Source organism: Gobio gobio (assembly GCF_949357685.1).
Source record: "Gobio gobio genome assembly, chromosome: 18".
Lineage (NCBI taxonomy): Eukaryota > Metazoa > Chordata > Actinopteri > Cypriniformes > Gobionidae > Gobio > Gobio gobio.
The window spans coordinates 46,855,221-46,868,862 of NC_137111.1; the positions used below are offsets into that span (position 1 = coordinate 46,855,221).

General features: G+C 41.4%; 1 protein-coding gene across 1 annotated transcript; it reads right to left on the bottom strand.

Moving 5' to 3' along the window:
* Positions 1 to 9,418: 9,418 nt before the first annotated feature.
* Positions 9,419 to 13,206, bottom strand: irf2bp2a (interferon regulatory factor 2 binding protein 2a). The gene is made up of 2 exons (XM_079843682.1): positions 11,425 to 13,206; positions 9,419 to 10,562 (listed from the first exon to the last, which is right to left on the bottom strand). The coding sequence occupies exons 1-2, from the start codon at positions 12,209 to 12,211 to the stop codon at positions 9,844 to 9,846; spliced, it is 1,506 nt and encodes a 501-aa protein (XP_079699808.1). The 5' UTR covers positions 12,212 to 13,206; the 3' UTR covers positions 9,419 to 9,843.
* Between the last annotated feature and the right edge of the window lie 436 nt (positions 13,207 to 13,642).

Genomic DNA, 13,642 nt, shown 5'->3' on the forward strand with positions numbered 1-13,642 from the left:
CTATGAAACATTAATGACGTTTCATTACAGTATAACTGAAAGCTCCCATTTCAACATTTATTAGGCTTTAAAAAAACAACTTTTCATTTAAGTGAACTAAAAACAATCTTTACCTAAACCCATTATAATAAATGTTATATTTACCCATGGACTTCCCTGTTAGACATATACAGAAATGTAATAGTTATCAAACACCTTTCATAACTGCATAAATAATAAATTAAATATAGATTAATCATCATTAAAGCTACAATTTTCTCTGTTCCCGTTGTTCTGTGATGAACATTAATGACAGGCATCATCAGTGCTACTGTCACTTTAAGAACAGCTGCGGATCTCATTTCCTCATATAAGACGTTATTTAACTAATTTAAGACTCCTAATATGAGAATACTCAAAATCCTCTGCGTTGTTGTTATTGTTTGTTCAAGAGCAAAAGAGAACTCGATGTGAGCAGCAGTCTGTCTGTGCGTCGAGTGTGTGTGTGTGTGTGTGTGTGTGTGTGTGTCAGAGTATCCCTCGATTAGGTGACATGAGACGCAGCCACACAGACAGGACACTGACACACACACACACACACACACACACACAGGACATTGACATACAGCGCCTTCTCTTGTGTCTTGTTGCGCTTGGAAGCATTTACATGAATAGGAGCATGATCATGTAACGCTTGGAAAAAATGGATATAAAAACGGACGCTGCGTAATTTGCGTTAAATATTTTTAATGTGTTAAGCTGAAAAAAATAATCGCCCGCGTTAACGAGTTAATTTGCCCAGCCCTTATATATATATATATATATATATATATATATATATATATAATATGGAGTTCCAGTCATAAATGACATGATATTATAAATGATTCTAGTGAAAAAAATGGGACTTAAAAAAAAATGTTGCGTTATTGTATTAAAGCAATACAGGTTGTGCTGTATATAGTTCTAGCTTTGACTATATTCACAATAAGCATGGTCTTTTGTAAATTAATTATAAAACCAGATCATATATCATCTAAAGATCATTATCCAGGCCAATATAAAACAATTTGACATATGCACTTTTATGCTAACATTCGTCATTCACCACAGCGCAGACGTTACATCAATTCAATTAAAAATGTCTTGATTTCATCTCACTCTATTTATTCGCCACATCCCAAACCAGCATCAATGCAGAGATCATTGAGACGAGCAGGCGAAGGCGTTTCACAACACAACAGGCAGATGCATGCTGGGAGCGTCTTACGGGCAGTGGGCCAAACAGGGTGGCGCGTGGCTTTTGTGCTGAGTTGCGAAATTCAAATTGGTTTGTAAAATACGTCTCGCTGGGTGACACAAAAACGGCGGCTGTTCAGGAAAACAACATTCCTGCACGAAGAGTAAAGTTACGGAAAGGAAATAAGAAGCACAATTAGTTGACTATTTTTAGGCTGTTATGACAAGACACCCACATGCATCTAAATAAAAGAGTTTATCTGTTATTGCAACAATGAGATCTGTGTTAACCAGTTACATCAGTTCTTTAAAAGGTCACTCACGGTTAACCTTTCCACTGCTTTGAGCTCGTCTAAAATATCAGTGATTTATTGCATCTCGGTGGCTTTCTGAGCTGATAAGAACACAGCATCCGGGTTCAAAGGACAAGCTTGGTTTAATAGCAGACCTGAGTGTGCTTTCCTCATTACAGCATGCTTTCGGAAACACAACACCCGCTGAACACAGAACCCTATCTGCCTAATGACCATTAGGACGCTCAAAACTATTTGAACAAGGAAATCAGTGTGGGTACTGGATAGAAATACAGCAGTGCTTGCGTGGCTTTCTTTATGCTGTCAAGAGGCGGTAAGGCTCAGAGGAGTGATGTTCAACCGTATTGAAAGCACCAGGATATGTTGTGTTTACTACCCGACTGTGAAACCAAGCAACGAGCGCCTGGGTTGCAGTGATCAGGGACGCATGCAGGACTCATAAAACACACTCATAAAGGCCAGCAGCAAATATTCATGCAAAACAGGCTTTAAAAAGAAAGCGCATCTGATGCAAAACTTGGCCACCGTGATGTTTTATTGCTTTGGAGTTACTAGGGTATTCTGGGTAGTTTACCAACATTTGAAACCTAGGCTGCGTCCCAATTCGCCTACTTATACTACGTCCTAAAAGTATGTCCTCTTTTTGTGAAGAAAAGGTACATACTTTTGAGTGTGTAGCAGAAGAGTATGCAAGCTTTGGGACGTACTACTTCGTCATCTTTAACGGACTCTGTTACGTGAGTCCCGTCACCGTTTTAACTGTCAATCATCGTCACAGTTCAAATCCCCAACTTTCAATTTAATTTCCTACCGTATCGGAGAGAAATGTAGTCGCTCGTTGATCTGCCTTTCGTGGGTCTTTAATGCAGAGACTCCTCTCATGTGTTTGCAAAGTTAATGGCCAAACGTATCATTACAAAAGTTCTCAATGCTGCTGAAGGAGAAATATAATGTGGATAATATTGAATAAACAACTTTTCGTCAGGTTAAATACTGATAATTGCTCACTCAAACCACTTTATCTAATCCTCTCTACTTAGCCGTCAGACTCGCGTAACCGTCATGTTTGTAGTTTTTTTAAACACTTTTTATCCGTGTTTGTAGTTCTAATCGAATCCTTGTCCATCTCGCAATGGGTTGTGGGCAATATCAGCCGTTAGAGTGCGCATCGATCTGCACTTCGGATTCTGACCGGAAATAGTCGACCATCCGGGAATCTTTGGAATACTTTTTTCAACATACTAAGATTTGGGACATACTAATTCTTTTTTCGAATACTATTTAGTACGGATAGTATGCGAATTGGGACGCAGCCCTAGTGTCAGAGGTTTGTTCAAGCGATTGTAAAAGCAATGCTTGTCTGAGCAAATGGCAATAACAGCTGACAGGGTTTGTTTATCCACGATACATATCGGCCACCATATCAGTATCGGCCGATATATGTTCATTTTTAATGTTATCGGCCTGATTAGAAAATTTGGCCGATATATTAAAGCTGATAAGTAGCTGAGATGGATGGATCAGAGAGGGAGGGATGGATGGATGGGGAGGGATGGATCAGAGAGGGAGGGATGGATGGATCAGAGAGGGAGGGATGGATGATTGTAGAGGACTGGATGGATGGATTGGAGAGGGATGGATGGATTGGAGAGGGAGGGATGGATGGATGGATTGGAGAGGGAGGGATGGATGGATGGATTGGAGAGGGAGGGAGGGATGGATGGATTGATTGGGAGGGATGGATTGGAGAGGGAGGGATGGATGGATTGGAGAGGGAGGGATGGATGGATTGGAGAGGGAGGGATGGATGGATTGATTGGGATGGATGGATTGGAGAGGGAGGGATGGATGGATGGATGGATTGGAGAGGGAGGGATGGATGGATTGATTGGGATGGATGGATTGGAGAGGGAGGGATGGATGGATGGATGGATTGGAGAGGGAGGGATGGATGGATTGATTGGGATGGATGGATTGGAGAGGGAGGGATGGATGGATGGATTGGAGAGGGAGGGATGGATGGATTGATTGGGAGGGATGGATGGATTAGAGAGGGAGGGAGGGAGGGATGGATGGATTGGAGAGGGAGGGATGGATGGATGGATTGGAGAGGGAGGGATGAATTGGATTGGAGAGGGAGGGATGGATGGATGGATGGATTGGGAGGGGTGGATGGATGGATATTAAAGCCGATAAGTAGCTGAGATGATGGGTGAAAATGGTTTTGAATTGCTTGAAATAGGCCTATGATTGGAATCTCTCCAAAAAGGAAAATACGGTTAATGCAACATGTGCAGTTTATCATAATGGCTACATAAAATGATAATGAGAACATAATTCACCCTTCGCCGCGAGTTTGATTGACAGGCGATCTGACCAATCACAGCGCCAAATCCGCTGTTTTGTCCGACAAAGCAGTCAGGAGAGTTAGTAGAGTAACAACTTGAACTTGAAATACGGTGTGTACTGACGTCTCTCCGCGGTTGAAACAACATTTATTTAAGTGTTAATTCATGTTAATTTGATGATCATCAATGAACTAGAAGAGATGATCGGTTCATGAGCAGCTTTAACTGAGGCGCTACAGCGATCACGACACATTAAAGAGCCACAAAACGCTATTTATTGTTAAATTTTAAGTTGAGACTTTGTTTCATATCAACAGTAACTTGCTCTGATGGCGTGTTGTCAGTGTCCTCTTTTCTCTGTGATGTATTTTCCCTGCGTGAGAACGTGTGTGTGGTGTGAAAGCGCCATGGCTTGACGGACATAGCAACAGTAACTAAAGGGGGCGGGTCTTTGCGAACAGTCAGTTGTGTGTTTGGGACATGGCTTTTAATGGTGAGACTTTCATCACTCAAGGCTCTCAAAAATTATGTAGCAATTTGGATTTAGATTTATCGGTCAATATATCGGTTATCGGCTTTCAAATATAAAGAATTATCGGTATCGGCCAAAATTGTTCATATTGGTGCATCCCTACTCATATTAAAAATGGAATGAGCAGACAAACAAAATAACTAGATCTTTGTAGCATGCTGTTGGTTTTAATAAACTAAACTTGTTTATCCAATTGATTTGTCCAATGTATTTGAATTGACAAAATTTAAAAAAGCAATGTTTTGGGAAGTAAGTAAAACTGATGCACGATATACCGCCACCATATCGGTATCGGCCGATATATGTTCATTTTTAATGTTATCATTATCAGCCCAATATGAAAATTTGGCCGATATATTAAAGCAGATAAATAATGTATTATTAGACACTTCAGATGTTCATCATGATGGTTTTGAATTTCTTGAAATATGATTGGAATCACTTCAAAAAAGGAAAATATGATTAAGTGCAACATGTGTAGCACAAGTCTGTCATATCGGCACAAAATTATAAAGAGAACATCATAATTGTGTGTTTGGGACGTGGCTTTTAATGGTGAGACCTTTGTTTTTGTAATCAGGCTCTCAAAAATTATGTAACAATTTGGATTTAGATTTATCGGTCAATATATCGGTTATCGGCTTTCAAATATAAAAAGTTATTTTATCGGCCAAAATGTTCATATCGGTGCATCCCTACTCATGTTTTGGGAAGTAAAACTGATGCACGATATACTGCCACCGTTTCGGTATCAGCTGATATATGCACATTTTTTATGTTATCATTATCAGCCCAATATGAAAATTTAGCCGGTATATTAAAGCCGATTAATAATGGATCATTAGACACTTCAGATGTTCGTCATGATGGTTTTGAATTGCTTGAAAATGATTGGAAACACTTCAAAAAAGGAAAATATGATTAAGTGCAACATGTTTAACACAAGTCTGTAATATCGGCATACAATTATAATGAGAACATCATAATTGTGTGTTTAGTACATGGTTTATAATAGTGAGACTTTTGTTTTTATAATCAGGCTCTCAAAAATCATATTCAAATTTGGATTTTGATTTATCGGCCAATATATCGGTTATCGGCTTTCAAATATAAAAAATGATTGGTATTGGCCAAAATTTTCAAATCGGTGCATCCATACTCATGTTTTGGGAAGTAAGTAAAAATGATGCACGATATACCGCCACTGTATCTGTATATATATCAGCCGATATATGTTCATTTTTCATGTTATCATTATCAGTCCAATATGAAATTTAGCCGATATATTAAAGCAGATAAATAATGGATCATTAGACACTTCAGATGTTCGTCATGATGGTTTTGAATTGCTTGAAATATGATTGGAAACACTTAAAAAAAAGGAAAATATGATTAAGTGCAACATGTGCAGCGCAAGTCTGTAATATCGGCATACAATTATAATCAGAACATCATAATTGTGTGTTTGGGATGTGGCTTTTAATGGTGAGACTTTTGTTTTTGTAATCAGGCTCTCAAAAACCATATTCAAATTTGGATTTAGATTTATCGGCCAATATATCGGTTATCGGCTTTCAAATATAAAAAATTATCGGTATCGGCCAAAATGTTCATATCGGTGCATCCATACTCATGTTTTGGGAAGTAAGTAAAAATTTTGAACGATATACCGCCACTGTATCGGTATATATATCAGCCGATATATGTTCATTTTTAATGTTATTATTATCAGTCCAATATGAAATTTAGCCGATATCTTAAAGCTGATAAATAATGGATCATTAGACACTTCAGATGTTCACAATGGTAGTTTTGCATTGCTTGAAATATGATTGGAAACATTTCAAAAAAGGAAAATATGATTAAGGGCAACATGCGCAGTGCAAGTCTAAAATTATAATGAGAACATCATAATTGTGTGCTTGGGATGTGGCTTTTAATAGTGAGACTTTTATTTTTGTAATCAGGCTCTCAAAAAAATCATAATCAAATTTGGATTTAGATTTATCGGCCAATATATCGGTTTTCGGCTTTCAAATATAAAACATTATCGTTTACCGGCCTTTAAATATAAAACATTATCGTTTACCGGCCTTTAAATATAAAACATTATCGGTTATCGGTATCGGCCAAAACGTTCATATCTCTGCATCCCTAATCTTTTGGGAAGTAAGTAAACCCCAAAAAAGCCCAAGTGAAAATATGAGTTGAGACTTTTTCCAGCGCTCAATGCATTACAATATCACCGCAGAACAAACAATCCCAAGATGCTAATTGCATTAAAAGTTGATTAGATTGACGCCGGCACTTTAGTTCTGTTTACTTGCACAAAGAACACCGATAATAATGAAGCAACATGAGTGGAAGGAAACTCAACGCACAGGCCGAGAGAGGAGAGCAAAGGTCACGTCAACACTCACGCAAGAGCTGATCAAAGACACGAGCAGCTGTTTATCTCTCAAAGTTGCAAGCCGCGGAAAATATTTCCACGGGCCAGACCGCAGCTGAGATCGCCACAAGTTATTTTGAGACTTTCCCAATGCTTCACGCTCCCCATTTCTCATCTTCCTAATTCGGCATGCCTCGACGAGTCAGGGCTGCATGATCTCCCCTCTGCCGTTCCAATTACAACATCCATCTGTGGTGGAGACTGTACGGCTTCATCTGCGCATTCCTAATAATCCTGCACTAGATAATGAGCGGTTTGTTATCCGAGCGTGCACTTCCAGGAACAGCCCTTGCTGAAACCACTAATGGCGTTGATGCATCTCGAAATTGACCTTACTTGAGGTTTCATTCGGGTCGAGAGATGTTACTGTTGAAGGAATATGGAGCATCCAGTAATACTCATTGTGCTTTTTGCAACCCTTTCAGATCAACTGCATGAGGTCATGCACATGCTAATTCAGACAAAAAACACAGATAACATGCATGCCATACAAAAAGATGCAGGAGACCCGGCTATTCCAGAGCATGTGACCATGTGTTGTTTTACAAGCTCCCGCATTCGTCGCATTTCTTTTGAGGCTCTGCACGTGTTGGGAGAGATTTATACTCATGTATGCCAATCCACTTGTTATGCAATTGATATTGCACAGTAAAATATGACGCATACATGCATTTAAAACTGCTATAAATGAATGCATTGTAAACCATTTCAAACATAAAATACAAAACTTAAACCGCGCTCGTCGCATTCATTTTGAGGCTCTGTGCATGTGAGGAGATTTATATTCATGTACGCCAATCCATTGCATTTCTGCTCCTGTTATGTAACCGCTTGAATTGATATTGCACACTGAAATATGACGCACGTAAATCTGCAATCTTCCTAGCATTATTCCTGCTCATTTGCAGGGTGTGCTTTCACACACTTAAAACTGCAATCAAATCATGAATGCATTATTTTTAAGAAGCTAATTCAAACATAAATCAACATAACGTTAAACTACTCATCGCTTATCTTTTGAGGCTCTGTGCATGTGGGATTTATACTCATGTTCGCCAATTGCATTTTTGCAATGCTCCTGTTATGCAACCGCTTGCATTGATATTGCACAATAAAATATGACTCATGCATTTAAAACGGCTATAAATGAATGCATTGGTTGCTATTTTAACATGCTAATTCAAAACACAAAACACAGCAAAAACGGATAACATGCATACCATGTTAAGATACTATAGTCAAGATAACAAACAAGAGTAAACTAAGGACAGTGGGTAGGAAATACACACAGTGAGCATGTGTTGTTTTACAAGCTACCGCATTTAAGGCACGTGTTGGGAGATTTATACTCATGTACGCCAAACCACTTCATTGCATTGTGCTCTTATGCAATTGATATTGCACAGTAAAATATGACGCATTCATTTAAAACAGCTTTAAATTAATGCATTGGTTAATTTTTTTTAACGTTCTGATTCAAAACACTAAACACAGCAAAAACGGATAACATGCATACCATGTTAAGATACTATCAAGATAACAAACAAGAGTAAACTAAGGACAGTGAGTAGGAAATACACACAGTGAGCATGTGTTGTTTTACAAGCTCCCGCATTTAAGGCACGTGCTGTGAGATTTATACCCATGTACGCCAATCCACTTCATTGCATTGTGCTCTTGTTATGCAACTGATATTGCACAGTAAAATATGACGCATGCATTTAAAACGGCTATAAACGAATGCATTGCTTGATATTTTAACATGCTAATTCAAACAAAAAAACCCTCTATGCTAAATTTAAATGGATTACATGCATGATGCAATCATGTTAAAATACTACAGTCAAGATGTTGACAAGCTACCGCATTCATCGCATATATTTTGGGTCTCTGAGCACACGTGTGAGGAGAGATTTATATTCACGTACGCCATTATTTTGCATGCATTGGTTGAGATTTTAAAAAACACCCTGTATGCAAAACCTAAACCGATAGCATGTTAAAATGCCATAGTCGAGATAAACAAGAGGGGGCCGTGATTCAGGGACTCATGAGTTGAGCATGTGACCGGCGAACAAGCTTCGTCGCATTTCTGTGGAGGCTCTGCACGTGTTGGGAGAGATTTATACTCATGCCTAACCCATTGTTGCACTGCTCTTGTTGTGCAACGTCGCAAAATATAAGGTTTATACGATTCAAGTGGAAAAGCCATTTGAGTAACTGATGTGACGTACACAGATGGTAGGGTTTTTCAGCATTAGTCAACACACACACACACACACACTATTTTCATTCAACTCCACCCATGTCTGACGAGGCAATTTCCTGCAACACACAATGCACAAAGCCCTCCTACCTAACACACTCAAACACGACCCAGTAATGATTTAAATGTCAGTGCACATGTTCCTCCAGAGAGAAGTGTTATATATTAACTATATGATAAAATAAACGAATAACCGATCAGCCCAACCGAGAGGACGGCGTGCGTTGGACGTTTGCCCAAACCAAAAGCTCCAGCGCTCAGACCCTCAGAAGAAGCAAGCAGAGACTCTCCGTTAATACAAGATCAGAAAATGTATTTGGCAATTTTAAACAAGTGCATACAAGTACAGCTAGAAGCGTTTTCCAATGTTTGCCAAGTGCTCGTAGAGTTGCATTAGTCACATTCTACGTTTAACAGGAACTGCCACCATACCTAAAAGTACATCAAGAAATCGTTAAACATCGACAAAGAAGAACGTAGTCCGTTATAATGAGTACATACCTTTTATCTTCAAAAAATATAGAAACACAATGTATTCAAAAATCAAAAAATGTACAGCAATGTTTACGAAGTATGCATGTCCCTTATGTCCATTATGTACAAGTCCATTAGTTTCTGTCTGGATGTATGCGTGTGATATTCATATTTATATATTTATATAGACCAATATTTTTGAAGATTTTCAACAAAAAAAAAGAGGGAGGGGGGGTCTGAAATCAAGGGTCCCTCTCCTTTTTTACTTTGACGTCTCCAGCGAGAATGGTGGCGATTTCACCTTGCATGAAAGCCCACGGTACGTTAGAGCCCACCAGGGGGCATTTCTCGCCGCTCGGACAGTACACCTCACCAGTCGCGCCCTGTTGCTTGATGCTCTCCCGGGAACACGGGAAGCAGAACTTGTGTGACGGCACCGAAGGGCATTGCACAAAGTGTGTGTCCTCCAGCCTTTCGTGGCAAAGCGTGCAGCACAGCGGGATGCTGCTGGGAACCGAGGAGTCCGGAATGCTCTGAGGATGCCCCGGATCCATGCCCGGCACGTGAGGCGTGCCCGCGCCCTGCGCCAGCCGCCGTTGGTTGGGCGATAACGGGCTGCTGCTGTTTCTGCGCGTCGTCGAGTGGACCTGGTTGGCGTCCTTGGGCGAGCTGTTGCCGCCGGCGTTATCGGCGGCCATGATGAGTGCGGCCATGGGGGAATGTCCGTTCTGAGTGGCGGCTGCGGTGGCCGCGGTGGGCTCCGGTGGCGTGGTGCGAGGGTGCGGGGATATCGTGGAGGGTGGGGAGGAGAAGCTTGGCGGCTGCACCGGGGCCATTTTCAAACCCCCTTCAGCCACCGCTGGGAGCCACTGTCCTTCTCCGTTCATCTTCCCGCCGCTGCCCTCCCCATCCGGCTCCGGCGAGGCTTTTCTCTTCAGATTCTTGGGATGTTTGCCTCGATCTGCAAAAAAGCATGAGTGTGCATGAATGGGCTGCACTATACTCGCACAAAGCGTCTTTATGCAACAACAATGTAGCAGACGCAGTGATGCATTGTAGTGCCAGACGTAACAATGAGGCTGACTGCAAATGCACCACATGCAAATACATGTTGAGCTTTGATCAGCGGAAATTTTCTCGCAGCTGACTCATGCCATAGTGCTCCCATTCAAAGCAGACCATTTAACAGACTATAGTAGCAGTCTACTGTATGCAGCTAGATGTTATACAGGCCTCTATATAAATTGACTATTTATACACACATTTCACTATGCAAGATTGAAAACGTGGCATTTCCTGAATTCAAAATATTACATAGTCTAAGCAACTATATATATATATATATATATAAATATACACTGTAAAAAACGCTGGGTTGTTGTTTCAACGGTCAAATATGGACAAATCCAACCGTTGGTTTACATTTTTAAAAACATTTTTTTAAACCAACGGTTGGGTTTGTTAACCGTTGGTTTAAATGTTTAAACCCAACGGTTCAGTTTGTCAACCGTTGGTTTAAATTTTGAAATTACATTTTTTAAACCCAACGGTTCAGTTTGTCAACCGTTGGTTTAAATTTTGAAATTACATTTTTTAAACCCAACGGTTCAGTTTGTCAACCGTTGGTTTAAATTTTGAATTGCATTTTAAAAGCCAACGGTTGGTTTTGTCCATATTTGACCGTTTGAACAAACCAACATTTTATAGATACACACATATTTTACCATACAAGATTGAAAATATGACATTCCCTGAATGCAAGATATCGTATAGCCTACCAATACAAATCGTAAATCTGCAGATATATATTTATCTACACATACCTGATTTGGAAGCAGGAGCATTCGTCTCGTACATGACTCTCTGCTGCATGTGCTCCTTCTTATATCTGCTGTCGTACGGGTTGAGCGTCATTAGTTCCCGGACCGTTTTGTTCTTGGTGATCCAGTCGTCCGCCCGGGTCTTGTGGTTTTCGCTGATGTCCGGAGTCATGCTGTCCGGTCGGTGCTTGTCCTTGTCGTGCTCCGTGCTGGAGACCGAGGCTGGCCGCTTATTTCCGCCGAGGTCAGCAGGGCTGAGACCAGACATCTGTCCCGGTCTGCCGTTGATCGCGTGCGCCATGCTGCCGTTCACCAAAGGCACTAGATTGGGCGGCACGCCGCTAGTCCTGCGCGGGTTCGGACTCTGGCGGTTGAGCTCCGGTGGATCGTCCGGTTTTGAGAATCCGTTCGGGACCGGGATGCCGTTGGCATGCCGCGCGGACTGGTATTCGGCTCCCAGCCTGGGCGGACGGTCGGAGGAGAGCGGGTAGCGGTCAAGGGGCTGCGGCGGGCGCGAGCCCGGGTCTCCCGACGCGTGATTCAACGCCTGGATGTCCTTCCCCGACAACGGTTTGCCCGGTCCCGCCGGTCTGCCGTCCTGAAATCCATGGGCTCTTTTGAGCTGGCGAGCGGTTTCAATGACAAACTCGATTCTGTCGGCTCCTTCGTAGTTCACACATCCTCTGCAAACGGGTTCGGTAAAATCCCAGATCATAGCCCACGGCATGCGGGGCAAGTCACATAAATAACACGACTGCCTCCTCGAAGCAGCAACCGCCGCGGACGACATCGCTCTTTTTGGTGAAAACCCTCCGAAATCAAGCGCAATCCTCTTTGAAACGTCCGCGGATGCTCTGGGAAAAATCGGTAGGCTCCTCTCGCGCTCACACAAGTAATAATTAAGTTACAAACAGAACTTCATAGTAGCGTGCGCTTTACTACGACGTGCGCGCGATCTATCTCACTCACTACTACCGCGGCCAGGCTGGAGCTCAATGTGGAGCAGTGACGTCACCGGCCGCCCCGCTCTGACTCTATTTACTTGATTCTTCGACAGAACTCCCCCTCCGGCGCATGCGCGCTGACGGCGCTCTCTCGGCGCCCCTCCCCTCTTCTCCTTTATTCAACTATATTTGAATCGAGGCCAGAGCTGCGACGGCGAGAAGTGGGAAATATGCGAAAAGCGCTTTCGATATCATCGCCCCGCGTTGGAGCCCATTCGAAGTCGAAAGTTTTTGTTTAGACTCGCTGACGTACGCGGACGATATATGCAAATCAGGCAAATTCTGGGGAGCCGTCGGTCACCTTTACATTTTTTCAAGCGAATCCCGGGATCAATGGAAATATGAGGGAATTGCGATTTTACATGGAAATTAATGAAATGGTGTAAAAAAAAAAAAAAAAAAAGTAGTTTGCAGCGGATATTTTGTAATCTACTAGAAACTGCTCTATAAAATATCCATTAAATCACAAACGACTGGGGGGAAAAAACATGGAAAAGGTGTGGTTATTTATTTGTGTATTATTTATTTGTTTATACAGTGCCTGATAGACATGCAAATTAAAACTATGTAATTTTATAATTAAATGTTATTTTTAATTTACTATTTTGTATTATTATTAGAAATTGAAATCTAATCTATGATCAGCTTGTGTCTGCTCATGCATTAAAAATAGTCACAAAAAAAATATGTCTGGCTTTTTCTGGAGATCCCCTACATTCCACTACTAAGCCATTTTCCTACAGCCTTCGGTTGTGTAAACATCATAATATTAAGAATCTACATATTCTATTTGTCATACTCCTCCTGCTCAAAATATTTACACTTTCATTTATGCCACACTATACACACACAAACTTGACATCAAATCAACCCCCCCCATCTCTCGTTTTTATGGTTATACCCATGTGATCGTGTCTGGTTACTGAGTACATAATGTCCACAGTGTGAGAAGAACCAACAAATGGCTTTGCAGGTCCTTCCCTTTTGTTTTGGATCCGTTCCAAATGAGTGCAGCTTCAGGGCTCTTTGGGTGAAGCAATGCGTCTGAAATCTGCAGACACAAGGCAGGATGTGTTTGTGCAAGCCCTCGTGACGTTAGAAAGAGGAAGTAAGATGTTTAGTCACGTACCCACAGCTTGCCTCGCCCTTCTCAACGAACATCAAATCTGTTGGCTCGCAGCCAGGGCGTATGATCAACCCTCCTAAAGGAATTGCAG

Excerpts from the sequence above, each read along its gene's own strand:
- irf2bp2a (XM_079843682.1), bottom strand. The coding sequence starts at position 12,211 with ATGTCGTCCGCGGCGGTTGCTGCTTCGAGGAGGCAGTCGTGTTATTTA. Across the intron at positions 10,563-11,424 it reads TGCTCCTGCTTCCAAATCAG|ATCGAGGCAAACATCCCAAG; the intron begins GTATGTGTAGAT and ends GCTTTTTTGCAG.